The 22,786-nt window shown below is 49.6% G+C and overlaps 3 protein-coding genes across 3 annotated transcripts; 1 reads left to right on the forward strand and 2 right to left on the reverse strand.

The window, feature by feature from the left end:
* Positions 1–5,050: 5,050 nt before the first annotated feature.
* On the reverse strand, positions 5,051–7,041 carry LOC112879983 (junctophilin-1-like). Its single transcript, XM_025944424.1, has 3 exons — positions 6,008–7,041; positions 5,648–5,876; positions 5,051–5,548 (listed from the first exon to the last, which is right to left on the reverse strand). The coding sequence occupies exons 1-3, from the start codon at positions 6,850–6,852 to the stop codon at positions 5,384–5,386; spliced, it is 1,239 nt and encodes a 412-aa protein (XP_025800209.1). The 5' UTR covers positions 6,853–7,041; the 3' UTR covers positions 5,051–5,383.
* A 5,830-nt stretch (positions 7,042–12,871) lies between these two features.
* LOC112879297 (RHOMBOID-like protein 10, chloroplastic) lies at positions 12,872–15,472 on the forward strand. The gene is made up of 9 exons (XM_025943520.1): positions 12,872–13,133; positions 13,333–13,586; positions 13,685–13,739; positions 13,827–13,907; positions 13,990–14,086; positions 14,179–14,246; positions 14,630–14,728; positions 14,895–14,936; positions 15,021–15,472. Exons 1-9 carry the CDS (start codon positions 12,930–12,932, stop codon positions 15,150–15,152), a joined length of 1,032 nt encoding a protein of 343 aa, XP_025799305.1. The 5' UTR covers positions 12,872–12,929; the 3' UTR covers positions 15,153–15,472.
* A 616-nt stretch (positions 15,473–16,088) lies between these two features.
* LOC112882117 lies at positions 16,089–21,067 on the reverse strand. Its single transcript, XM_025947108.1, has 5 exons — positions 20,639–21,067; positions 18,497–18,606; positions 18,042–18,413; positions 17,196–17,949; positions 16,089–16,609 (listed from the first exon to the last, which is right to left on the reverse strand). The coding sequence occupies exons 1-5, from the start codon at positions 20,865–20,867 to the stop codon at positions 16,593–16,595; spliced, it is 1,482 nt and encodes a 493-aa protein (XP_025802893.1). The 5' UTR covers positions 20,868–21,067; the 3' UTR covers positions 16,089–16,592.
* Between the last annotated feature and the right edge of the window lie 1,719 nt (positions 21,068–22,786).

Below are 22,786 nucleotides of genomic sequence, written 5' to 3' on the forward strand. Positions count from 1 at the left end.
TGTTTCACCTTTTTTGTGGCGGTAAAATTTGATCCCACCAGGCCAGCAGGATGATCCTTTTTATTCTGATTGTTTTCTTTAGATAACGGATTACACCGGGCCTCTATATCCATCTTGTGGATACATACGGCCGTGCTATAATTCAGACGAAACGAAAATGAAATATGACCAGCATCAGACCTGTACCCGGCTCAGATCCTGGTAGCGTTCACGAAACAGTTATTCAGAGACCTCTTTCTATGCTCGCACGGTTTGTCCAAGCCCGAAAACGGTTGCCCACCACACGCGCTACCCAGGAGAAACTCGTAGCCACGAGCCTCTCGTGCTATCTCCCGCCTCTCTCTCAGAATTTTGGTGAAATGAACATCGCTTGTTGCATCCACGGCGCACAATTCCGCACGGCTGGCTGCACCGTTCCATCTCCATCCATCATCCCACCTTGACTATCCTGCCCAACCAAAACCGCCACGAAAACGATCGGGAGGACGATAAGAACGAGCGCGACGACACGACGACGGAGAAAGAAAAAAGTTCATCCAATCACACGAGGCGTGTGCGCCCATGCGGCCATATTCCCCTCCCGATGCCGATCCCCTCTCCCTGCCGGTTCACACACACCTCACGCTCGCCGCCACGCCGCCGTTCATGCCCGCCCGTCCTGGCCCTTCTCCTTCCCCCTCCTCCTCTCTCTCTCTCTCTCACTCACACACACACACCCCCTCTCGGACAGCGACCGGTACAGCGAATAAAAACATTATCCCTCCCATCAGCGTTGTTCGTTGGCCATGTTGGGGGCCCTCGTCAACCCCACCGGCGCCGCCCTGGCAGCGCTCGAACAGACGCTGCCCGATCGAAGCCTAATCCATCGGGCAATAATTTCTTGTCCGAGCTTACGCGCCGGACAAGATCTGCGTACTTGAAAATTGCGTGTCTCGGTGGCGCCGCATAAGGGCGAGGCCGCTGCATCATCCGAGCCTTGTCCGTCTGCTGGGTGCCGACCTCGCTAGCTCACATGCTCGGAGGAGTGGCGTGGATGAGAAGCGGCGGTTGGACCGTGGACCTCGATTGAACGGCGTGGCACGGTGCAGTGTAGTGCTCCAAGACCCTGAAGCATTTTTCTTTTTCTACCACGAGGTGTGGGCGGTACTGCGGAGGAACTCCTTCCGTGCAGCTCCTGATCGGTTAGCTTGATGGAACAAAAAAGATAAACAAGGTGCCGGTCCCGAGAGCCTGCCGCTGCCAGCGTCGAGATGCAATGATCCAGACATCCTGACTATTCTAAGCCTTTTTTACCGGAACGAAACAGCAGCGTTTCAAAAAAAAAAAGGTAGCAGGCTCCGAACGGTACGCTCTTTTCTAAGCTACGATCTTGACCGGAGAAGCCTGAGGGCGAAAAAACAAAATCTATCTGAATTCCTGAATTCAATGGAGCTCAGAAACGCCTCTTCAACACAGGCTACTGCTTCAGGTCTTCAGAACCAGGATGTCAAGCCAGAAGAACCGCTCAACAAATTCAGCCCCCCTTCCTGTCAACAGTCAAATAAAGTCGCCCAAGAATTCAGATTTGAAAATTTTGAAACGGCAGCACCAACCAGTCCCAATCACATTTCGACCTCTTTTCAACTCCATCAGAGTTCAGACTTCAGAGAGTATGAAAGAAGCCCGTGCTACCCGGCTCCATGATCCACTAGACCACCACCCACCAGCACCGGCAGTCAGAGCACGCACTGCCGTCCACCTACCCGGCGCGCCGAGGCACGGACCGAGGTCCTGAACCGATGCGACCAACGAACCGGAACGAAACCGCAGGTCACCACCTCCGACATGATCGCATCACACGAGCAAAAACGTTCAGCTTCAAATTCCAAACCCACGAGCAGTCACCGACTGGATCCACGACGGTTTCCCACACGATTTCGACGAAGCCCCGTCCGTGCCACCAGCAGAGAACCCTCACATCACACCAACTCCATGACAAGTTTTTCCCTTTCATGTTTATTTGGTGATAGTGACTGTGACACACGAGAGAGAGAGAGAGAGAGAGAGAGAGAGAGAGAGAGAGAGAGAGAGAGAGAGAGAGAGAGGAAAACAATGAAACCGCTGCTGCTCCATATCAAAAAGTATTGGACGCATGTGTTCTTCCTTCCTGGGAGGAAAGCCGGCAAAGGTGGCTGCTACCGTCCAGCCCGTCCTACGGAGGGAGTGGTTGCGTCTAGAGACGCTTGCGACAGGAGGCGAAAACTAGAAGCCAGGCGAGGGCGATTCTTTCCATGGCCGGCTGCCGTAGTCTCACACCCTTGTCGGGGCTCGCCCGTACGGCGCCCCCTTTTTTTTCCAATCTAAATCGGCGGCGACGACGCTGTATGATTGTATCATGCCTCGTGAGTGATGCATCATGCCTCACAAGAATTCATATAAAATAAAGAGTAAATTTTACCGGTGGTCTTTAGACTTGTTCCAAGGTTTGTTTCAAGGTTTCATCCCAATCCCGGTACTCTTAGAATGCATATAATGGTATAATGGCTCCTAGACTTCTTCCGCGCTCTCATCCCCTCGTTAAACTTGTTCGAGATTCTCATTCCGGTCCTGATACTCTCAAAATGTACATAGCGGTCCTTAAACATGTCCCACACTCTTATCCGGGTCATTAAACTTGTCCTACACTCTCATCCAGATCCATATGCTTCTAAAATGCATTATTTATTCAGAAAAACCTTTGCAAATTATTTCAAATTTATTTGGATTTCAAATCAAATTCGATTCCCCCTCAAAGTTGATCCAAAATTTTATGGATAATTTTTTGTGATTTTCTTAGAAGTTTTTAGAGCAAAGGATAAATAATTTTAGCATTATTTTGAATTTCTAAAATAAAATCAACTGTTAAATAAATGTGTTAAAATAACAACTCTAAAATTCAGTAAATATTGTATCTAAGATTATTGCCTCATAAAATTTTGATGAATTTTAAGTGAGATTAGAATTTAAATTTTTGATGAATTTTAAGTGAGATTAGAACTTGATTTGAAATCCTTAACGTTTGAAACAATCCATAAAAATATATTTTGGAAGTATATGGACATATTTGAGAGCGTGGGATGAGTTTACGGACCCTTAGATGTATTTTGAGAGTATGAGGATTGGGATGAGAATTCGGAACAAGCTTAAGGATGATGATGAGAGTGCGGGATAAGTTTTAAGGATTATTATTTGTATCTTAAAAGTACTGGAATTGGGATCGGAATGAAAACTCGTGACAAGTTTAAGTACCGCTGGTAAAATTTACTCCATATAAAACCTGTGAATTTCGCAGGGTGGCTACCTCACCTGACGGCAACCGAAAGGGACGTTTACTCGCGGCGTCGCCGTCGCTGAATTTGGAGCCGCGAGAGGGGACGGCAGAGAGATTTTTGATTGAGCGAGGCTGTAAAGAAAGCGAGAAAAAGGGGTCGCTGTATCGTGACCTCGCTTCTCACGCAAGCGAGCATCATGAAGCATGGTGATCTTTAGAGTTTCTCTCACGCAGGAAACTCAGCTGCCAAAAAAAATAGTGGTGTGAATAATTGGAATTTGTGGAATGATAGTCTTCCAAGATGCCGATCTCGTCTTTCGGTCGACATGTCGCGTTGATTGAGGACCTGAGCGAGGATTGATAAGCATCTTATAATGCTGTGTTCGACCCGTAACCGAGCTCGATTAGTCTCGGCGATGACTGAGGCCAATTATTGTGTCTGGAGCCTGTTGCTCCTGTCGAACAAGAAAAGGAAAAAAAAAGGGAAGGGAACAAAGAGAAGCGCGAGTTGGATTGGATCCTGCTTTCTGTATCACACAGGAGGAGCTGCTGTCCTGTCAGAAAGAAAACCGGCTGCCATTTCTTGCGGCCGCCCATCTTATTGCTCAAGCTCTTGCCGAGCACAGCGGCCGGCGGCGAGGACGGCAGTCGCCAAGCTACGTGATGTCTGGAGGTTTGAGATAAGATCAGGTTCAGATCAATTCGGTCATTCAATGCCGTTCGGCAAGTTGATGCGGGGCAAACAAACCGCAGATTTTTGGGGTCAGCTTCATGGACAATAGTTTTTAGGGGATTCTCTTTTTTTTTTTTACTTGTGGGGAACTTCATGAACAATTAAGTACGGGTTCTGCAAAACTCACCAGCACATCGAGAACAATAATCTAACCCCATTCCGTAAGCACGATTTGTGCACAGCAAAACATATAGCCGCTTAATTATCACAAGCTCCGAGATTACCTCCTGTGTGGTCCGCACTCGCGGCCACAGATCAACTGCTGAGCCTGTGAAGCTGTGCCTTGGATACAGATACAGTTTCTAGGACACAGCAGACGGGCCATGTCTGCATGTTCCCATGTTCATGATCCTGAGCTCGACATTTTACAGGTCAAACCATGTTTCACCACCACACTGTTACCCAAGCATACATTACACAAAGCAATGATCGATAAGAACACATATACGGGGACAAAAATTCCAGAATTATTACGGCCTCTGACACTATGAAATGGAATGCGTGGCGTATCTCACATAATGCAGTGGACGAATAATTGTGGGATTCCTGACGCAAGAAACTGAACCAACAGCTGATCTGATCCCGGCAACCACCAATGCGTTGTGCCCAGCTTCACATTTCCGGAATCCTTTCCCCAGCACACAGGACATGCCCTTCTGGTGCGAAAATCTGGAGCAGCCAGGGGACCCAAACGCCATGAAATCGCCTCCCGAGGTTTCAGAAACACCGTGGGCTCAGGTGCAGGGAGTGGGTCGACAACACGGGGTCCTGGAAATTATTTATGTCAAGTGTGCCCTACACCAGAGAGAGCTACAAGTTGCAGGACAGGAGGAAAATTTTACAGTCCCCCCCATGTGCACCTCCAAGTACATTTGCAAATGGGGAATCACTGCACATGGGAGTCCAACTAAGCAGTCAAGATTTAGGTTGGGAGCAATGGAAGTGCAGATGCAATGGCAGCCACATTCATATGAGCAGAGCAATGCAATGCGCAGAGGCAGATAGCTCTGGGTAACCTGTCAGCGGTAGAAACTCGAGAGGGCGTTGGTGGAAAAACTCACTCGTCCATTGATACACTCGGATCTATGTACAGTTACAGCTTGCAAGGAGGAGAGGAGGAAGGGGGCCGCCGATGGCGCCGGCGGTGTCGCAGAATCCGAGCCGTTTCTCGCGAATGGGATTTGCCCCCATTCGCCAGCTCTGCTCTTCCGTCAGCTCCCGTTCGTTGCTGAACCCTGACTCGGAGCTAGCGGTTGTGCTGCCCCGGTCGTCTGGACCTCACTGATTAGTTATTGTCCTTCACTACCCTAATGTACAGTTAGAAGGAAAAAGGAAAAACCCATGGTCTTCAACACAACAATTCACACATAGGTATCGCAAAATTTCCCATCCATCCTGTTCTGGACTGCCTTGATCGCCGCCACACGAGCAGCAGTGGCCGCCCTGTTCGCGGCCATGACCGCCTTATGGACTTGCTCGTCGACTCTCGGCAGGCGAAAGGCGTTCTCCGCGGCGCGCTGAGCAGCCTGAATGGAACAACGCGACAACCATTGGAATTCCCCCAGAGCAATTGCAAATGGTAAAACTTGGGCAGATCATTGTGCCCAGGGAAATTGCTGTATTACCTGCACTGCGCGCTGAACAGCAGGATCAGATGGGGGCAAGGGAGTCTTGAGAGTCCCAGAATCCCAGTCCCCCGATCGCTTGTCGCCATTCCGGAACGTGTACATCCCGAATCCCTGCTTCTTGCCTTCGTGCCAGGAGCCTTCGTAGCAATGGCCATTGGCGAAGCTGTAGACACCGAACCCGTGGATCTTGTCCCCAAAGTACTCACCGGCGTATCGATCGCCATTTCTGGAAGAAAATTTGAGCGGCAGGATCGAAATTAGCGAGCCATGTTCAAAATAACTGCCAATAAGTGCAACAGTGCGCTGCTGATTTGATTACATCAAACTTCAAATCGTGGAATTTGGCTGGACGCCCACCTGAAATGGTAGCTCCCGAGGCCGTGCTTGACGCCGCACTTGAATTCCCCGACGTATGAGCTGCCGTCGGAGCAGGTCTGCGCGCCGATGCCGTGGCTCTGGCCGCCGGCCCACTCGCCCGCGTAGCAGTCGCCGCTGTAGAAGCGGTAGACGCCGTGGCCGTGGCGGAGGCCCTGGCGGTACTGGCCGCGGTAGCGGCTGCCGCGCGCCCAGCTCTCGATGCCGTATCCGTCGTACTTGCCGTCGACCCAGTCGCCCTCGTACTTGCCCTTGCCGAAGAAGTTGTAGACGCCGCTGCCGTTGCAGCGGCCCTTGTGGAACTCGCCCTCGTAGCAGTCCCCATTGCTGTAGAACTCGACGCCCTCGCGCACGACGCGGCCGTGCGCGGCGGCGCCGGCGGCCTTGTCCGCCCGCTTCTGGGGCTTGTCGTCGTCGTCGCCGATGAACCACTGCACGGACCCGGACCCCGGGGAGCGGCGCAGGCGGAGGCGGCCCCGGAGCAGGCGCGCGGCCCCCGCGGCGGCGCCAAGCGCGGCGGCCGCGGAGGCGGCGAGGAGGGCGAGGTGGTGCCCGTCGCCGCCGCGGAGCAGGAGGAGGAGGAGCAGGAAGGCGAGCGGGAGCGCGAGGACGAGGAGCGGGTGGGCGGGGCCGGCGCCGTGGTGGAACTGGTGGGGCGGGGCCTTTGGGTGCGCCTGGGCCTTCTTGTCGTCGGGCTCCGGGTCCTCGACCACCACGGCCTGGAACGAGGAGCAGTTCCGCACCGTGGGGGAGCGCAGGAGCGAGGAGGGCGTCCGCGTCAGCTTGCCCGCGCCGCCGGGGCCCGCCCCGCCGCCGTGGCCGTCCATCCCTCCGGCGCCGCCGCCTCCTCGCCGCCGCCGCTCCCCGGCCCCGACGCCTCCGTCCCTGTCCTCAATCTCCGGCGGATCTCCGTCCCAAATCCCTAGAGCAGACGGGGCCGGGCGAGACGGCAGATCGGTGGGAGCAGAGCGGGAGTGGGTGGAGCGGAGAGAAGAGAGGAGAGGAGAGGGCGGGGGCGTGGGCGGGGAGGGGTCTCTTATAAGCTGCCAGTACAATACAACCACCGCGGGAGGGAGGGAAGGGGTGAGGTGACCAGCTCCGCGTGCGCAGCGCCGACCTGCCCGTCCCGTCGCGTCTCGCTGCCGCGTGGGACCCGGCGGCAGGGGGATGTTGGCGCATCCCGGGCGGGTGTCTCGCGCGGTCGCGCAGCGGCGGTTTGGGTGGCCCGGGCGGGAGGCGCGCGCCGAGGGGTCGGGCACTTGGGCCGGGCCGGCAGGCTCGATGCGATGGAGCGGCCTTTCGTATGGGTGGGAGGTGGCGCCCACCGGTTTCTCGGATCTGGCAATGGGAGGACTGCAGGAGGCGTCGCGTGGTGCGTCCAAGCTTTGGGCACGTGCCGCGGGGGAGCTTTTGGTGGTGGCCGCCGAGTTGGGCTGGGGTGGTGTGGGCGCGCTCGCCGGGAGGGAGAGGCGGCACCTGCGCGCGGCGGGGCGCCAGTGGTCAGTGGAGGAGGGACGAGAGGGACTCGAGGCCAACCGGGTGGGTTGCCTGCTGGTGCTTGCGCTTGGAGCGCTCCGGCCTCTGGATCACGGCATGGGACGGGCCCCGACACGACGCACGAACTTTGTCAAGAAACTCTCTGCGTTCGGATTGCGCCCGCGCGGAATGTTTCCAAGTGTTCTTGAATTGGGGATAATAAACCGTTGCATACGGGCTTCTCGTTCCGTTCTAGGCTCGCGGTTCAGCGGTTGGTGGCATTTCTTCGCTTTCTGTAATCCAGAGTCAAGCTTTCCTTGCACCCACAAACGTCGCACTTTGGTGCTGACCGTCGTGTGTGAAAAGAGGCCGTGCCGTGCCACCTTGTGAATGGCATATGAAAACGGCATTCTCGGACCATCCTTTACTTGGAATCAAATGTTCAGACCATCCTTTATTTGGAGAGGTACGAGTAGACTTTCGCACATAGAAACTGTAGTCAAACTCCCGTTCCCCGTGGAGACGAACGAGCGCTCGCCGGCTGCGAGCTACCGCGAGTCCGCCGTTGACATCCTCGGTGTCATCGACGTTCCCTGCCTGCGCTCGCGCGCATTGATGCGGAGTAAAATCGGCGCCGAGCGGCCAACCGCCCAGGGGCGACCCAGTCCGGTCAAGCCGAAGCCGGCCTCTGACTCCGCCAATCCGTCACCGCGGCCCGTCAGGACTCGACTCCCATCTCACGTGCCGCCCTCCTACGCCGCGGTGCCGGCCAATCCGTGGCCACCTCCGGGTCCGGGAACAGGAGCCGCGCGCGGCTAGCCGGACGGGATTATTGGTGCCGGGCAGCGGCCGCGGAGCGCGCAGGTGGTGGGTGTGGGCAGCACTGCACAGCAGGCGACCACCGGCCCCGGCACGTCTGCCACGGCGCATCGGTGGGCGGCTCGGGGCCGTGCACGCGCGTAGGCCGTAGAACAATAGTGGGGCGCGGTATCTTGGCGCGTGCGGTAGGCTTTGGCCGTCGGACTTTGGGGGAGTCTCTAGGCGCGGACGGCGGCGGCGCGTCGAGCCCCGCTCCTCGCCTCCTCCTAGAACGGCATGGCGCATGGGGCGCGCGGCACGGGACAAAATGCTTTCTGGGCCTTTTCCGTGGGGGTATGCACGGCGTCACGGCGTGCGACCATGCGTCGACCCTCTCGCGGTGAGACCACTCGTCAGTGGACGGGATTCGAATTCCAGCAACGAGAGCTGAGCTGAATTTCTCCTGAACCACGAATCCGGTTTTCAAATCTCGTCGCGGAACCGGCCGGAGGCTATGAAAACCGGGCGCGTGCTTTGACCTTGACCTTTGGTAGGAGGAGATCATGGCACGCTCCGATGGTCCACAGCATAGACCTGAGTTTTTTCGAGCTCCACTCCGCTGCACTCATCTCGCCCACCGAGCGAAAAGGCGGGCAATCTTTTTTCGCATCCTTGCGCGAGATCAGGTAGCCTTTTGCCTCCCCTCTGTCTTTCTGCAGTGGCCCGGGCGTATTGCACATGCTCTGGCAAACCAACCGCATACCGAAACTATCTCAGTTACGAACTTACGGGTACATTTCCCTTTCTGAATTTCGAAAAAGAAAGTTGGAGTTGTGGGCGCAGCCTGCTCGGCGCTCATTAGCACCCTCTCTCCACTGGGGACGAACGTGCGGTGTGTGTAAAACAGGTAGCGACACAGGAGCAAAACTCCAAACGCAGCCGAAGCTACAGTCCTGTCTCTTAACAAAGTAGAGGCGGCTACGGTATGGGCCGTGCACTGGGGAAATCGCACTTGCTTTTGCAAAAGAAGGACAAGGCAGAGGAATGAAACCGTCTAGGCATGCTTTTGTTTGCAGGAAAGATGTTTCGACGAACATTTCAAGCACACAACATAGTAGGATTAAAACAAATCGCCGCACCAAGCAGGAGCAGCGTACGATGGCAAAGTTCGAGCCTCCCCAAAGCTGCAACACGGCCTCGATTCAGGAGGGCTGGAGGAGAATAATACAGGCGGAGAGAAGACAAAACAGAAAAAGAAACGAAACAAAGCATCGACACTAATTTTAGCCAAAACAAATGCGAATTTCAACTCGCACTCGTCGCTCATCAACGTACATCGCATCGCATCCAGAAGCATAGCCTTCGTCCTCTTACGACGAAACTGCGGAAAAGCTGCCTTTCAGTTTGGTCAGACTCTGATGTAACCTCTTGTTGTCACTCACATGGTAAGTACCTCTAGCTTCTTTTTTACTCTCCCTTTTGATTTGATTTACTTTCCTTCAAAAAGAGATTTGATTTACTCGTGGGAAGACCTAAAAAGAGACCGAGGTGTGCGATGGAAAGAAGAACACGGCTACAGCATTTTTTCCTGCCACGCCGATGCTTGCCGTTCCGTTTAGGAAAAGTCCGGCGTCCGACACGGAGCAAAGCATGGACCATGCAGTAGCTGCATGCCTCATTCGCACCGGCCGGGATGGCCATCGCTGTCCCTACCAAGCTGGGGCTGTGCTGTTGCTATAAATAAAGTTATTTAATTTCTTTTACCTGCCACTGTTTGTCTCAAGCCATGAATTCTAGGGCCAAACGCAGGAATGACATGGAGCATGGAAAAGCCACAGGAAACGGGAGAAAGAAAGAGACGCGAACGAAAGGAGTGTGCTTTCAAGAGGTTGCATCTCATTGCAGAAACGCTACAAAGTTCTTATGGCACAGCCATTCTGTAGGAATTTGGTTGGATTTCTAGACGTTGGATCATTTGTTTTAAAAAGGACTCTACAGGAATCTTTTCTACGAGATTCAAATCCTGTGAAATTTCTCAATTGTTCCTTTACACCAAAGGAGGAAGACTAATGTTTTCTCCACTGCAGAAAACCTAGGATTCGGTGAAATTTACTAAGTTAATGAAGAAATTGTACCAAATAGGTCCATTCGTCGAACAGTGATCCAGCTTGAAGCAACATTGTTAGCATCGGAACATTCTTATAGAAGAGGAAAACATATAATTCTATTGACCGGTCAATGCCTTTTTTTTAAAATCTTATGACATGACACCGTCCAAGAACAGCCTGAATGGTGACTGCATAGCCTTCACCCTGAAGTTCCTTGGCACTCTGATAAGAACAAGAACAAAGAAACAGAAAAATATCAGCGACGCGTCCACAAGTGAAGCCGCATAGCTGTGGGCGAAACGAAACCCATCGAACCCCAATCTGGCAGGCTGGCGTACTGACTGGGCGCCAGTGATTCTGGAGATACGCCGCGAATTACTGGCAGCGGTAGTAGGTGGAGGAGAGGCGTCTCATTCCTCGGCACAATGATGGAGCCGTGACCCCGATCCAAGTCTCCACGCGCCCTCAAAAGCGCAGAGGAATTTTGACTAGTAGCACGCCGGAGCCGGGACGGGAAGCTCCCCGGAAAAGGCACGCCGGCGCCGGCGGCAGCACGGCCTTTCAGAGGAGCGGAGTCCTTTACTCATTGCTCGCCTAGTGCGATGCAAGCGACGTGGGCCGCGTCGACCGGCGGTGACCTCTCGCCAGGGAAAGAAAGGTCACGGGTCAGAACTCAAGTCGTTTAGGGCGACGGTTTGTGTTGGCGCGTGTTGGATTCGAATGCAACGCCTCCTCAGCCGCAGGATGAACTTTCAGCGCGGTCGTTACGCTGCCGCTACCTGTTTCGCAGACACGCGCCGTCGATGATTGTTCAGCGAGAGCGATCAAGCGAAGCTCGAACGCGAGCCTCCGCTGAATTGACGAGACGAGAGGAGACGGGCGAGCTTGCTTTGCTTGCGCGATCCCCTCCCTCACATGCGCTCGCAGCTCGCAGGTCCATGTCCATGTCCATCTCTGCCTCTACGACGCCGGGACGACAGGGTCACACCGTTGGGCGCGATCCTGGATCTGTGCGCTTCTCACTGAAGTTGTACGCCGCCCGATCGCACTCGGAACGATTCTCTGTCAGGGAAAGGCAGTTGCGAGCGTGCCGAGCCTGCAGAGTACAGTGTCACGTTTTGCTTGTCCTGTATGGAGAGTTGGAATAGGATCCGCTCGGGCCGGACGCTGGATCCAGCTGCCGGCTCTTCGCTTCGCTTCGATCCGTCCAGCAGTTTCGTTCGCGGCTCCCTGGTTTTTTCACGTAGACATTCTGACTGGTTTAGCGTACAGGCCTTTCGCTTGCTTGTCTGTCGCGACTCGGTAAAACAAAAACGTTACAGGCTTGATGCTAGCCACAACCGTTACTACTGCGTTCCGATTCACCATTTGGTTGTTTTCTTGGAGCAACGGTAAACAAAAGGGTAAAAAAAGGTGGAAACAAAGCTGGTAACCATACAGGAATGTGCTGCAACGGGGATTTCACACCAGCTCCGGCCTCCGGGTAACTGTCTGACCGCGTCATTGAACTCCGAAGAATCCCCCGGTGGGTCCCAGCCGGCAGCCCGACGTAGACCGGTGACCTCATCGACGGTTTTCCTTGGCGCGTGCTTGATTCGGATGACCCGTCAGTCCCTGGACGAGCTTTCATCGCGAGAAATGGCTTCTCCACCTTCGTCCAGGGCTTTTAGCAAAGCTGTTAGACTGTAGCCACCTTTTTTTTCACGTACACGCGCATTGGATTGCTTGATCGGACTGAAGTGAATCAAGGACGTGACCCTGGCCCTGCTGAAGCGCTGAGTTCGACTAGACGAGCGAGTGGGGCGATCCCATTTCGTCGCATGCATCATGCGCTCGCCGGTCCAGCTCTACTACGACCGGATCACTGCTCGGCGTGGATCGTGGATCTGTACCCTGTCCGCCGCAATACACTGTGCGGCTCGGGCAGACTGTCTGCCAGGGAAAGGCGGTTGCCGCGAGGTACAGTGTTGCATTTTGTTTCTTTGGCCCACAGGGAGTTCTGTGCTGCCTCCGGTCCAGACTCTCCTTTTCACCTGCTATGCTAGTTTCGTGAGCTGCAAATTTTTGGTGTGGAAGTGTCCATTTTTAAGTTGCATTTGCTGCTCTCTTTTTTGCCTACATGATTTTACTGCGTGACCGAACTCTGTGTAACTAGAAAATAATATAGTGGTAGTAACCATAGCATTTTTGCCGGAGATTTTATGTGAACTCTGCGTAACTGGCTGACCAGGCGACTGAACTCGGGGGTTCGGATGTGTTTTCTATCTTTTTAACGGGAGATGGGCCTAATACTTGGCGTAGGCCCAAACTACAGACCCACAAAATTACTTCGAAGCCCAAAACTCATCTGACAAATCCGAAGGATCCACTGCGGGGCCCATCTGACAGCTCCACCTGCGGCCCAGCTCCGATGTCCGATGCCGCCTCCCCAAGCAAAGCGAGACGGAATCTCAAAAGCCGAAAGCCATCGTCATCGGCGGGGGTGGGTCCACGGCCACGCACGCAGGGCTGCGGTGGTGCCCATGGCTTCGTGGCTGCTGCTCCCCCTCCCCTCCTTCCCATGGCTTCCTCCCCCGCCACCGCCCGGCTCCTCCTCCGGCGGCCGCGGCGGCGGGGGCGGGGGCGGAGACGGCGGCGACTGGAGGCCGAACGTCGTCGCGGCCTTCGCCGGCGCGCAGGTCGGCAGTGCCCTCCGCCGCCGCTTCGCCGGCCTCCTCTGCTCACCGGTGCTGTTCCTTGCTTTCGCCTTGACTTCCATTCCGTTCCTCTTCTTAGTCACCGCGAGCCCGAGAGGGAACATGAACAGCGTTCGGATAGCCTCTGCTTCGTGTGTTGTTGCTTGGAGCTCCTTGACTCCTTATTGATTAGATGGCGAATAATCGTACTTGATCAAATAGATTAAACTGAAGTGAATTATGCATCTAGGAGGTGCGACATCTTGAAGCCTTGCCGAAAATGGATGACGGTTGCTTTGGAGGATTTGCGACACACTCAATCCTTGGCTTGCTGGGCAATATGTTCCCTGCGTCATATGTTTGCAGCTTCGCTCTATCCAGTGGGAACGGGTCATTTGGGAGTGGGACATACATCGGCAAAGGGAAGGTGCTGTCCAGACGACCTCGCAGAATTGATTCGAAGAAGAGGTTTTGGACTAATGTTCTTCTTGCTATTAATGTCCTGTAAGTCAATGTTCAGTTTAAGTTTGTGCGTTTGTCTTCTGATTGATGTTAGCTCCATTCATATATTTGGTGCTTAACACCCTTTGCTCTCATTCAAGGACTTATATCGCTCAGGTAGCATCACAAGGAAAGCTGCTTATGTGGGGAGCAAAGGTTTGTGTCCTGTTTAGACTTTCTAGTTCAGTTGCATGCGGTTGATTTTTTATCTAATACAGTTACGACCATGATGTGTGATGAAAGATCAACAGTCTGATTGATAGAGGACAATTTTGGCGTTTGGCAACATCATCTCTCCTTCACGCAAATGTCACTCACCTCGCTGTATGTTTTCATTTCAGTTGAGTTCATATTTTATGGAAAAAATGTTAATGCTAATTTCCTACCTGTTGTCATAATGATGCAGTTTAATTGTTTCTCTTTGAACTCAATTGGGCCCATGGTTGAAATGCTAACCGGCCCTAGAAGATTTATTGCTGTTTATTTCAGTTCGGCACTGGCAGGTGCTTGTTCTTAAACTGTTTTGGATGATCAATATGGTAGAGCCCTGGTCTTAGTTGTTACTGTTCATAACCAATTTTTGGAACTTAAATAGGTTCACTGATGAGTTATCGCTGTTGTGAGTCACCTGCTGTTGGTGCGTCAGGTGCCATTTTTGGATTGGTATGTCTACTTTTCTTCTAAATATGGTCACAGAAATATTTTATGTACCCATTACCCAGTGCCAAAATCATATTAACCGTATAGTGTGGCATGATTCACTAGCAATGTGAAACCACAAACTAATTGTTCGCTTGTAAATGGTTGGTATAACATTTCTTTGTAAGCACTCCGAATTGTACATCCTGACTGGCAGGCCTGAAATATGATTGGTTTTGTAGCTTGTACTTCTGCACTTTAGACTTTTCTTTCTTATGATTACCACATTTACATTTTGTGAACCAAAGAGTCTCAACCTTGTTCTATTGAGACCAAAAAATCCCTGATACAACTTCTCAACATGACAGTGATTTGACTTCGTCATGCTACTTCTTCTGCATGATCAGGTTGGCGCCTATGCAGTTTATATGTGGAGGCACAGAAGTTATTTTGGGAATGCAAGGGAAAGTTTGGAGCATATCGGGCGTGTGGTTGTCTTGAATATGGTACTGCTCCACTTTTTTCCCCACTGTTCTTTTTGGAACGTTCCCTTCTTTTTCAAGAAAGCATATTACACTGAAACCACAAACTAAATGATGTGCACCTAGTTTTATTTTTCTTGTGTTTCTGCTACTACTTGCCTTATTCCATCTGCAACTTTTCGTTTGATAGGGTATGGGCCTCCTTTCAAGGGGAATTGATAACTGGGGTCATGTAAGTCTCCTGATTTTCTACTCAATTGATTCTACAATTGGAATGACTCGATGTAGCTCATTGATTTCACTTGAATAATCATAGCTGGGAGGCTTGCTTGGAGGAGTTGCTGTGGCATGGTTACTTGGTCCAGCATGGCAATATCAGTATGTGGCAAAGGATGGTAGAGTGGTTTTCAAAGACCGGGCTCCAGTCCTCCGCCTAATAAAGGGGTAGACTTCTTTTATTTTGTACTTACAAATGTAGTCGTGGAGAAAGATATGGAAGAGAAAAGGTATAAGAGAAAGGGCGAAGATTCTAACAATGCACCGAGCAGAGGGACTGATGGAGTGGTGGAAAAAACGTGGAGTTTTAACTAGTTTGGATGTTGAAACTTTCGTTGCAGAGCTAATTCCTAAGGAAACATACACAAGGATTATGGTTAGTCAATTGTATTAACATTTTATCAGGTGTTACCACCAGCACCTGACGAACACACATTGTGTAAATGAATTCATGTTTGATATTTGTTCTCTGTAAGTTCCTGCCTATAATAATATTGACTCTTGTTGTCACTAGGTTTCTTCTGTTACTGTACTATAAGATATAAGGTTAAATCTGTAAAAATGTTCTCAGCGATCCATTAAGATACTCCATATGTTTGAAATTTTAAGGCTTATTTTATTTCGTTAGCACCAGTTTTGACCAACCATTACCCTATTCATACATGATGCTTGTGACACAAATTTGAGGTTACTAGTTTCATATACTCTATTAATAACTAAGTTATACTTTTGTATCATATAAATGCATAATAGTAGAGTAATTGTCAATCAGAGACTTGTCCTAACGAAATGAAATGCGGAAATAAAATGCGTTTTGTAAATAACGGAGGGAGTATTTGTTTCTAGAAACATAAATCTTAGCAACAGCTAAATTTCAGGATTAGTAAAAAGTCATAAGTTCTGTACAGTATTTGTGGACGAATTTACTGGGCGCACCAACACGTAATTCACTTGACAAAGCACGAGAGTGTGCATCACAATTAGCATCTACGCCGGGGATAAACTTCACAGGCAGAATGAATAACGCTTTCTTCTCTTCTCTTTTTCTTGGTGTCCAAACAACAAAAACTTGATACCCACATGATTAAAAGCTCGACTCACAACTGAATTACTTAACTTAAGAGATCTTGCAGCGAAAATGGATATTGTATTATGCTCAATATGATACAAGAGTTATATTGCAGAGCGTGGGCACCAGTAACAGGAGTCCTTACATTCTCCTCTACCATAAGCTCCCAACCCTTCGGCGAGAACTCAAAACTTGGTGCCCTTCACATTCTCCTCTACCATAAGCTCCCAACCCTTCGGTGAGAACTTAAAACTTGGCAGAGGCGTGGGGCAGCCACCTTCGTGGCGCAATACCCTGGCTAATTAGCATGATGTGAACCTATTATCTACAGTTAATCTGACCTCAGAAGCTTTACAATTCTTCATATAGTTCAGTTGCCGATAAACAAAGCTCAATCTTTTGCATCATAGCCCATGATTGCAACTCATGGTTATACTAGAAGCAGCAAAATTCCAACCACTGTAACCTTGTCTTCTGGCTAGATTTTCCTGATGATGCATGACCAGGAGTTGAAGCAACCCAGGCATCCAATTAAGCATAACTTCAGGTATGAAGGAGAGCTGCATGTTGAGACACAAGATCTACTTGTTAAAGAATCTACATAAGAAAGATTAAAGCAAACTGAAGCAGCAGAGAAACAAGGGAAAAATAATTGATCATTCAACTAGCACTAACGGTTAGTTTTGAAAATTTTGAGTTGTCTCAATGAAAGGAACACAAGTGGAGGAAAATGAAACTAAACGTCCAATCATGATTATAGATCGATCAACATGTTAATAGTACCAGTAGCCTGGTAACTAAGAGGCATGCTCTGCGCAATAAATGCAGCAAAATAATATCATATGAACCGACAAGGATGCAATAGAAATTGTTTATCTCCACGCCTACTAGCTCTTTTAAAATATATGATGTTTACGACTCGCCTACTACCTCTGTTTTTAAATATATGACGTCTACAACAAGCTAATTAGTCCATGTTTGAACTAGTTAGCTTGTCCTAAATATCATATATTTAAAAGCAGAGTGTTAAATGCTAAAATAAATTGTTGCAGCCAACTTAACATTTCCAGCCAACTAAGTCTGCACCACTGAATAGAATTTTAACAATAAGAAAAGCTACAGAGATGAAGTATTAAGAAAATTTACCATATGGGGAAGGAGCAATTGAAGGGAAATTAGATACTTTGCTATTCCGCTTTTTCCTTGGGGGCAGCGAATGTTGAAACACTGGTCGCGAGGGTGAGGGTATTGGCATCATTTGAGAAGAGGATCCATGGACTGTTTTTGGAAAACGATTGTGGTTTGGCAAGGGCCGGGGAGGATCTACATGTGCAGGAACTGGTGGAATCGCTGGAGAAAGGTATTTTGGAGGGGAAGGAACAACAGATGGCTTTGGTGAATGCATAAATGGGGGTAGCTTAGGGTCTCTACCCATGCAAGGAGGTTTTACCATTGGACTATCAGCTGGAGGAAAGCGATTACATCTAAAACATGGAAAGCAAGGGTGTCTGCTCCATGAAGGGGGCAAAGCCTGAGGAGGGCGGCTCGGGTTCATATATGCCGGAGGTGCAAGGTAGGGGATGCTCCCAAAAGGTGACAAGGATGGTGGCATACTTGGAGAAGGTGATTGTGATGGTGATGGAGATGGAGAAGGAGATGGACTAGGAGATAAATCAGAGATCTTGTGTTGTAGGTATGACGACAGCTGAACACCCTTTACTTTACCAAATACAGAGTGATTAAGCCCAAGGTTCCTCGCATCAGGTTCTGTGATCAGCTGAGCTAGCTGTTTTAATCTATCCAGTAAAAGGTTACTGCTTCCATCTAACACAGATGCGTCAACAATTGCCGGAGCTTCAACTGAAGAACCAATCTCATTCCTGAACTGCAAATATATTTTCTGCAAGGATTTGACAAAAAGTAAGCATAATTTTGGAGAAACAAAGCTAAAAATGATACTATAATCTCTACAATCAACTAAATCAATAATACCTCATATGACCTCAAGTTTAATCCAAGTTTCAGCTGATCTTTTAGCTCCGTAAGATTACCCAGGATCTGATAAATGGAGTTGTTCAACACAAAGTTGAATAGGGGGTATGTGTTCTCCCACGGAGAACCAGGTTGTGAAGGTATGACAGTAATTCCTCCAGGGAATCTCATGAGTTCAAAGGAAGATGGATGCCCAAAAAGAGATGGCGTTAAGGATAGGTTCACATGCTGGAGCATCATCTCTATTAAGGACGATCTCAGCACACTTAGGGCTGGCAAACTTATTGAAGCATCTTTTGGATCAGGAAGAACACCGAAAACAACATTTGTGGAGTATTTAGAAGTTAAGGGCTGCATTGAAACAATGGAAACCTGCACGAGAACATATCTGAATTAACCATCATTGAAAGCAAAAGAAATTTGAGTAAAAAGATGAGAGAACAGGAATCAGGCACCTTGCTATTAGGTACACCAATCTCTCCAAATATGTCATTCCCTAGTTTGTCTATGTGAGAAGTAAGGAATGACACTGGCTTTTCCAAAGTGAAACCAACTTTGATTTCAGCTGAAATAGAAAAGATACTCATCATCAACAAATCCATCATCGTGCCTCATCAACATGTGACTGCTAGTGTAATGCCATAAAATTAGAGAAATACATAATAGCATTTTTCACAAAACAAAAGAGTGTCACAAGTTAATTAATAGTTAAACAGTGCAAAATCAGCAAAGATAAATGAACGTTATGACTAAGTTATCTACTGAAACAGGGAATTAGAAAGTAAACAAACATCCTAGCAACAAAAACAGGACGAGTACTCCATAACAAATGAACATGGTTTGATCACTAATGAGCTTTCTCTCAAAATCACAACGGACTTCTGCTGACGAGGACATAAATAGGCTATAAGAGCCATGATAAGTAATAATAACAGTGCCAACAAGTAGAAAGGACTGGTTCAGTAGTTCAAACAATTACTAGTAGTATCTAGTATGATGCAAAGGTATAAAACAAAAGCGGCTCTTTTATTAAATATTAAGGGAGGAAATATTGGCCTTAGTGGGACTAGAAAATCGTAAATAGTGCGAACTGATTTGCATGTGCTAAGGTTCCTCTACATCAAACATTAGACAAAGAACCTTAAATGCATTATAATATTATATTCACCTGCAAACATGTGAATGTGGTACTTTAATTGTGTTATCTAAAATCTCTAGAATTTAGGCTCCCAAAAATGCTGGCTGAGGCAGTGTGGGTTTAAATATGGGTGCTTGATATCATGCTTCTCAGATCTTTATGACATGTATGATAGGGTTTGAGAATTGGGACTTAGGTTATTCAAGTCTGTTCAAATTAGTTGAAAATATCCAAACATATGTTGAGATGAAGCAGTGGCATGTTTGTTAAGATCCATTCAGCTTAGAAATCATATGACCAAGTATCAAAATAATACGTAGTGAGCAATTCAATCTAGAGCCCTAACGAGATACTAAATGAATTAAAATCTGCACCTTACGAAGTAGTTGTATAATCCCTAAATCCAAGACTCCTGTTATAACAGAAGTCACGCATCTAAAATGACAAACACTAATGTCAAAATCCTCACGCTGCAGCACCAGAAAATGGATGGAAAAAAATATCAAACTATAAATATACTCCCTCCGTCCTAATATATAAGGCGTAACCACTTTTTACTCAAATCCCATAATATAAGGCCAATCTCAATGGGAGTGTCATAAGCATTAAAAATCATTGCCACATCAGCAAATTTACTGATATGGTAGAGTCATTTATGAGGTGAGAGGGAAGGAAGTTTCATGGAATGAGAGAGGAGTGTCATCACCATGACACTTCTCCGGTATAGTTATCAAGTATTCGGTCTTGGTAACTGTGCGATGACACTCCCCACTGAGACTGGCCTAAGGCGCGCTCTCTCTATATGCACGTACATCGATGCAGTAATACTAGCGTTGAAGAGAGAATTAAATAGGTTCCTTAGTCTTTGAACCAGAGGTGGTTATACCTTATATACTGGGACGGAGGGAGTAAATGGGAAGATGGTCATCTTATGTACTGCGTGACCCCTGATCTAACATCATCAGGGGAGCTGGGGTAATCAGATAGGAGAGTTTCTGGAATTTTGGGTCCTAGATCAAAATTCTAAGGATTTGAAAAGCCAACTTCTATCCAAACAGGTCTGCTTCAATGAAGTTTCCGAGTATCCATATCAACTTTGAATCAAAAACTTACAAGTAAAGTAACCTCGTGATCCCATATCTCAGCATAATTCAGAACTTAAAAGCTTCAATATGGATGAGCACAGAACTAACCAGGCACAGCTCCTTACAACCGCACCCTGGAGTACGAAACGACGAAATTGACTAGGGAATCGTGCGAAAGCGGAATCGAAGAATCGAGCATCCAGGCCGCGGTCTCGAAGCAGTAATTTATGAACCCGTCCCATCGATCCGCCTCCTCACTAGACCTAAAACCGAACTCCCAACTTCCTAGCTGCCTCAACAAAACCCACGAATCCTCCCCAAATCTCCGCACCAGCCGCGACCAGAACTCAAACCGCAAGTGCCCGAGGACTTACCGGCGAGCACGTCGGGGTCGTCGGAGACGTACCCCTCATGGCGCGAGGGCACGAGCAGGAACAGCGCCGGGACGAGCACCCCCGCCGCGAGCAGGAGCACGAAGACGCACCGGAACGACACCGCCCGCCCGATCGCGCCGCAGGATCCCGCGCACCCTCCGCCCCCGCCGCCGCCGGCGACCTCGAGCCCCCCCGCGCCGCCGAGCTCCACATCGACGGGCTTCCCCATTCCGAGCGCATCTGACTGGCTCGCTCACCGCGGCGCCCCCTCCCTCCTCGCGTCCGTCGCAGCCCGGCCCGCGCCTACGATCTCGCGATGGCGGCGGTGCCTGCCCGGGTCCCTCGCTTGAGTTGAGCCTCCGCTTCTGCTCCCCCGGCCGGTGAGACTGGCCAACAACTGTCGGTTGAGTCGGGGACGCTCCTCGCGTTTTGGTTTATTCGCTTTTTTTTTTATAAAAAAATTAGCTCCCTGCGCTGCTGCTCGACTGACCCGGGCCGCGGGCCCCAGCTGTCAGTATCGGCCAGAAGTGCCTGCGCCTGGGGATTTTTCGCATTTCCCCCTCGGCGTCCTTTTCGGTTGCTTAGCGCGTAATCCAGGCGGCATTTCCGCAGGAAATATTCGTGCTCGTCTCGTTCGTGCGTCGGGCTCAGGGGCGGAGCCTGCCTTTCTTCCCAACCATTCGACCAACCACCAGGGGAAATCCCACCGCTCCGTGCCAGCCCGCCGCGCATGTGAGGACATGTGGCCTGCGAGGGCGCCTGCCAATTTTATTTTGTTTGTCGTTTCGATATAAAAACATGGGGTCACTTGTCAACTGGAACGGCTCGTGCCCGTTGTACTGCGCCGGTTGGTGCACCTGGCCGTGGCTGGTGCTCTTTTTTTAAACTGGGTTTCGAACGGACTGGCCTGTCAAGCCTGATTAGTTTTCAGTGGGTTTTGTTTTGTTGGTCACGGTCCATGTCACTTTCAGTATGTGGCCTAGGTTGGTTTGCCTGGTCCATTCAGTTAGTTAGAACGTGGTTGTAGGAGTTGGGGAAAGCGTTAAAAAGCTTTACAATTTTCTTTTCAAAACATAGCGCCCTACGCTTTGCATGTCTTAAAAAGACAAATTTGATAGATAACCATATGTGTCTCGTTATTATTGGACACGTGACTAGCCTAAAAAGAATAATTATCCAAAAATACAAGCACGAGTGGTGGAGCATGCCTAAATATTTAGGTGGGAGTAGAACTTACCTCTTTTTTAGGCTTTGGAACTACGAAAATTCTAACTACGAGTGGTTGGAGCTTGGACAAACTGTTAGAGGGGGCCAATCTTTGAAGTACATGCTTAATTTGAAGTGTTTGCTCATAAACAAATGGTGGCAGCATGTGAGATAAGGGTGGGAAGGGAGGGGGAGGTGTATGGTCACCTTTGGCCTTAACTAAGCTCCGCCTCTGGTGCTATGGTAAACATTCCCTTACAACATCCAAAAAAAAGTAGACGATCCTGATAGAAGCATGTGAGAATCCTTCCTAAAAATCACACATAAACGATATGACAAACATCTTGTGTGTATGATAGATGGAGGCAACTTTTATAAAGCATGCATACCGATGCATAGCAAAGACACAAACACATGAGGTATTGAGCTACTAACTAATGCAATTTAGGTTTTTACCCGACAAGCCATGGTGTCAGAAATTGGGTCAACAAATTGATCCACTTGGCTCATATGGATGTACCTCTTCAACCCATTGCCTTCTTCTTCAGCAGACGTGAGACACCATTTCACAGTGGTTTTGTGTCTTAAGCTCTAACTCTAGTGGCAGTTTTTTTTCTTTTGGGGGGGGGGGGGGGGGGTAGGGTTGCATGGTAAGAGGGGAAGGTAGATTTTTTTAGTGCACCTGCCCCCACACCATGCTACTGGGGTTCTCTGTCTCGGCCTATGTCGATTGGAACACGAATCCGGATAGGTAGGTTTTACTACAAGGAACTGAAAGTACGCCTAGAGGGGGGGTGAATAGGCGATCGTTGCTTAAAACCTGCACACAAGAATTCAGTCCGAGGCTGCCTGGCGGACCGTCCGCTGGGACTGTCCGCTGGGCACTTCCAATGTCCGCTGGGACGTCTCGGGTAAGAAATGTAACCGATTGAAAACTAAAAC

The sequence above is a fragment of the Panicum hallii genome, chromosome 2, assembly GCF_002211085.1.
Source record: "Panicum hallii strain FIL2 chromosome 2, PHallii_v3.1, whole genome shotgun sequence".
In the NCBI taxonomy this organism is placed as follows: domain Eukaryota; kingdom Viridiplantae; phylum Streptophyta; class Magnoliopsida; order Poales; family Poaceae; genus Panicum; species Panicum hallii.

What these genes read in the sequence shown, in the direction of transcription:
- LOC112882117 (XM_025947108.1), bottom strand. Translation starts at nt 20,867, where the DNA reads ATGGGGAAGCCCGTCGATGTGGAGCTCGGCGGCGCGGGGGGGCTCGAG. An exon ending in CGACCCCGACGTGCTCGCCG is followed by an intron (nt 18,607 to 20,638) that starts GTAAGTCCTCGG and finishes TTTCTATTTCAG; the next exon opens with CTGAAATCAAAGTTGGTTTC. An exon ending in TTGGTGTACCTAATAGCAAG is followed by an intron (nt 18,414 to 18,496) that starts GTGCCTGATTCC and finishes GTTCTCGTGCAG; the next exon opens with GTTTCCATTGTTTCAATGCA.
- LOC112879297 (XM_025943520.1), top strand. Translation starts at nt 12,930, where the DNA reads ATGGCTTCGTGGCTGCTGCTCCCCCTCCCCTCCTTCCCATGGCTTCCT. An exon ending in CCGGCCTCCTCTGCTCACCG is followed by an intron (nt 13,134 to 13,332) that starts GTGCTGTTCCTT and finishes TTATGCATCTAG; the next exon opens with GAGGTGCGACATCTTGAAGC. An exon ending in TTTCAGTTCGGCACTGGCAG is followed by an intron (nt 14,087 to 14,178) that starts GTGCTTGTTCTT and finishes GAACTTAAATAG; the next exon opens with GTTCACTGATGAGTTATCGC.
- LOC112879983 (XM_025944424.1), bottom strand. Translation starts at nt 6,852, where the DNA reads ATGGACGGCCACGGCGGCGGGGCGGGCCCCGGCGGCGCGGGCAAGCTG. An exon ending in CTCGGGAGCTACCATTTCAG is followed by an intron (nt 5,877 to 6,007) that starts GTGGGCGTCCAG and finishes ATTTTCTTCCAG; the next exon opens with AAATGGCGATCGATACGCCG. An exon ending in CTGTTCAGCGCGCAGTGCAG is followed by an intron (nt 5,549 to 5,647) that starts GTAATACAGCAA and finishes TGTTCCATTCAG; the next exon opens with GCTGCTCAGCGCGCCGCGGA.